The following is a 4,389-nucleotide window of genomic DNA, read 5'->3' as shown; positions in this document are numbered from 1 at the left end:
AGTCTGCCCCCAGCAGTAGGTGTCCCCACCTTGCTCCACCCTTCAGCAGTGCGTGTAAATCGGGGGCTGGCCAGGGAGTCCCAGCCCGCAGGGATGTTCCCGGCGCCCGGACCGGGCTCAGCCGGCGGTACGGCTGGCGACTAAGCCTGGCGGTAAGCTGGACAGCCGGGGGAAAGCTTCGTCAGTCCCGCTTTCTCTGTCCATCGGCGTCTGCGGTGTGAGGACTGCTACATGCAACAGCCTGAAGTAGAGGGCTCTGGACATCTTCCTTCTGCTCAAGCTCTCCCGGAGGACCGCACGGCTATTTCTGGCTGCAGAAAAATGTACTGGGGAAATCATCTTAAGTAAGTTTGCTTGAGATGCCGGGGACCTTCTCTAGCCAGGGATGCTTATTACAAGTTCACACACTCATCATTCGTTTTAGTGTTTGTGTCTTATTAGCACAAATTTATTTCTGGTTTGATTTTTTTTTTCTCTCTCTCTTGTTATTTTGTTACAGAATTCTTTTCACTGTGACTCTGGTCTGGCAGGCTGTTCATTTAGAAAAAGGTAAGTGAAACTTCATGTTTCTCCCTGCTCCGCTGTGTTTTTCTTCTACATTTACAGTATGCATTTCTTTGTTACGAACTACCCTTCCCTTACATATTTGCACTTCTTGTCAAGGCCCTGAAAAAGAAGAACGGAAAGAAATTGTGAAAAGTCTCAATGCTACAGCACAAAAGCAGCAGCCCAAGAATGAAGGGACCTTTACAAATGCGCTCAGCGATATGAATCAGAGTTACGAAAGTAGAAAGCAACAGAGCTCCAGGTCTTTAGTACCTTTCACTGGAATTACAGAGAGTAAGTAACATTATTCTTGTAAACAATGTCAGAAAATTACTTTTTAAAAATTTAATATAGCAATGCTTTAATTGGAAGGTTCCAGCCTGCTGGTTTTCTGTGACCACCCATTTCAATTATACCCATGGTCACTTAGTAAATGGTGATAAAAACTTAAGGTAGAACTGAAGATCTCTCACTTGCAAAATTATTAAGGAAAAACAAGGAAGAATACTAAGAATGAAGAAGTGTTTGGCACTTCGTGTTTACAAGAGCATCTGAAAAATTTTCTAACATTCTGTTCATTTTTTAGAATTCACGATATTAAATGACCATAAAAATAAATGGCCATAAAAATAAATGACCATAAAAATGTTAATTTTATAAAAAAGGTTTGAGCTACGTGAAAGCAACACTACTAAAAAAAGTATTCCATATATATATAAAGTTTTAGATTGGTGCTCAACCCCAGGAGTCTGAAAAAGGCTTAAGAGAGCATTCCCAACCCCTCCCCCCCCCCCCCCCCCCGTCAAAAGCAAGTAACTTCCCAGTTTTTATTCAAAAATAATTATCACTTCCCAATAAAAATGCCTCATTTCTTTGTGTGATTGAAACCTGCATCTGTCAAAGTGAAATATTTCACTTGAACACATCCTGCTGCTACAGAATTTGCCAGGCGTTGCTTCTTCACCATCCTGTAATCCCTAGTAGCTTGTTTCTAATCCTTAACTAAACAAACTGGGTTTAGCTGAACAAACACTCCTAACAGGCATATAATTTTATTGTCTCTAAAGACAATAAAACTAGATACCCTTAAGAGACTTTGGGAACTGGAGAGACCTGAGAGAACAAGTGAAGAAAAGGTGAGGTTCAGAGCCCCTGAGATGCTTGTTAACCTCTGTAACATTGTCTTGCAGGTAAAAAACTGAACAGACGCTGCTGCCAGAATGGAGGAACTTGTATCCTGGGGACCTTCTGTGCCTGCCTAAAGCACTTCACCGGCAGATACTGTGAATACGATGAGCGGCTAGGGTAAAAAAAAAAAAACCCAGACGAAAATCAGAGAGAATGAGTGTGGTGTTCTGGATGGTTGTTTTCCGTGGTGGGGCCAGGGGTGTACCAAATGTCTCCCTTGTCGTTGACAGGAACTGCGGCAGCATTCCCCACGGCGTCTGGGTGCTGAAGGACTGTTGGCTTTGTCGGTGTGGCTATGGCACCCTGCACTGTCTCTCAGAAATAACGCAGAGTAACTGCGGTAAGAAGCAGCATTAAATCAAACATTTTTATCTCCTGGGTGACAGAATTGCCTCCTGCAGTGGTGGGGTACCTGGAGGATGCAGTCTGTGCACTAGTTGGACTCCTACAGTGGGTTGCTTTGCTTTAGTGAATGCATCAGCGAGACAGTAAAAAGCACTGCTCTTGACTGTATAGTACAGCACATAAGACAGTTTCAGATATTCATAATTCTGTGCAGTAGGAAACTTCCCACCGTTCTAGTTGAAGATTACAGAGGTTAAATACCTCTCTGTTCTGCAAAATCTGTATGTCTATGACTTCCCACTTAGCCAGGACAATTTCTACAATTAAGCTAAATCCAAGCACAAAACATCTTTCTTAGGTAAAGAGAAAAAACAGTAGTGTATACTGGTGCGGAGGAAGTAGAAACTGGTATTTCACTAGAGAAAAAAGTTGTGTCTATTTAATACACAGAATCATCAATCATCACGCTTAAATGACACAAAACCAATCTGAATCTTTTTTTAAGATCTGTATCTCAGTCTTCAGAATGGTCTTGTATGAGTTTTAAGTCTGAACACACTCCTCACTAAAAAATATGTAGCCATTATCCTGATAAGTGTAAAGTAGCGTCACCTAGTCTCCTCAAAAGCACTGTATCATTTTAGGTGAAGTCTTGCTATATCAGCCTGTGAAATTCCCTGAATAAATGGTTGAATATTTTTGAAAACAGTCTATCAGCTAGCAGAAGGATTTAAAGAACTGCTATACTGGTATTATTTTCCATGGGGAACTGATTGATTCAGACGGTTCTCAATACTCTTGAGATCACTATGAGGATTTAATAATATTTTCTCTTCAGTGGCAAAATTAGTGCAAAATATTCTTACCCCTTCCACCCATAGTGTCTCAATCCCATCTTGTGCTTTCCTTCAGTTGTGCCAACATCACTCCTTAGCAGGGTAAGAAAACAACAGACCTAAAGGGTTTCAAGATTCATTTGCACCCCAAGCAGCCTCTTGTTTCCTGACCAGATTCCTACCTGAGTAGCAATGCCTTGAAGCTGTGACTTCTGAGTTGTAGCACCAACTCAGATGTAAATCAAAACATTAAAAAGGTGACATTCCTACCTTTGTAACCCTAGACAGAAAAAAAAAATTCCACCAGAACCGCTTTTTCCATGAAGTCTTCTGTACTGAGCAGTTATATGTGTCACACAACTTGCTCATTCAACTCTTTACATGTTTAGCATTGAATCAGACCTATTGTTCCTCATTACAGGAGCAGTGGGTCTCCCTATGCTCTGTAAAAGCAGTCAACTGCTTACTACTCTTAAATTCAGTTTAAGACAATAAAAATCTCAGCGGAGAATCCTCTGAGCAGGGACTCCGTTGCTTTCACGTACAAGAGGGTATGACTTCTCTGCTTTTGCTAAAAGCTAAGTCCCTTGTTAAAGGAAGGGTTAAAAGCCGGCATTCAGGCTTGAGTGCTTACCTCTTGTGAAGTTCTTCCTCTTGCTTTTTCTTGGTATTTACTTTTGATTATTCTGAGATTAATGCCTGCAAGAGCTGATAAGTGCTATCAGTTGCTCCTCAAACGATCATTGATGGGACATCTATTTACATCTCTCCCCTAAGAATAGTCCCTTTGATTGGCTTTAACAGCTGATACCTTTAACTTAAGTACCTGTGAGATGTCAGAGGACTTTTCAAGCATGTTGAAAAACCTTATGTTTTCAAATTTACATATTTACTCATTAACCTTTTTTTAAATTTTTATTTCTTTTAAGAACTGACATCGGAAACAGAGGAAATTATCAGCCTGTATTCTAATGGTTTAAGATTACAGCAAACAGTGTTTTCAGTCACTTGCCTGCTCGCCATCCTCCTGGAGTTCTGCTAGCTGGCAGTTGTGAAACTGGACAAGGGGAAATACTCAGGGTTGATATAACCCTCACCATGAATCATACATTTCTTCTATGAGATACAGAAGACTCTTCTACCTGCATGTTGGAGACAGATTAAGATGTATTAGTTAATGTTGAAATACCTGGGTTATTATAAATTCAGATTATATGAATGTGAAGTATTTATTATTATATTATTATATTGATACTGCTATCAATATCTGATTCTAACGATTCTTTATTTTCAAAATATTGCTCTTCCAGTGGAAGCAACCCCCCCAATATTCTATGCCTGAAGTATTGTAAATTATAGTAATTTCTTTTGTACACTGTACAACTCTTGTAACAAATAAAACTGATTTCATTTCTGAAAACTTTTTGTTTAACTTTATTTAAACTTGAAAATTCTTATCTACCATTTGTCATTC

The 4,389-nt window shown here is 40.0% G+C and overlaps 1 protein-coding gene across 1 annotated transcript; it reads left to right on the top strand.

Annotated features, from left to right (window-relative positions):
* Window positions 1–231: 231 nt before the first annotated feature.
* Window positions 232–3,957, top strand: LOC311165435 (cryptic protein-like; the record flags this gene model as incomplete). Its single annotated transcript, XM_084225402.1, has 6 exons — window positions 232–344; window positions 500–549; window positions 664–840; window positions 1,737–1,851; window positions 1,965–2,074; window positions 3,845–3,957. The coding sequence occupies 6 exons, from the start codon at window positions 232–234 to the stop codon at window positions 3,955–3,957; spliced, it is 678 nt and encodes a 225-aa protein (XP_084081528.1).
* Window positions 3,958–4,389: the final 432 nt, after the last annotated feature.

Source organism: Fringilla coelebs (assembly GCF_963513975.1).
Source record: "Fringilla coelebs genome assembly, chromosome: Z".
Lineage (NCBI taxonomy): Eukaryota > Metazoa > Chordata > Aves > Passeriformes > Fringillidae > Fringilla > Fringilla coelebs.
The sequence above is the reverse complement of the archived record's forward strand: the minus strand, read 5'-3'. Positions and strand labels throughout refer to the sequence as shown.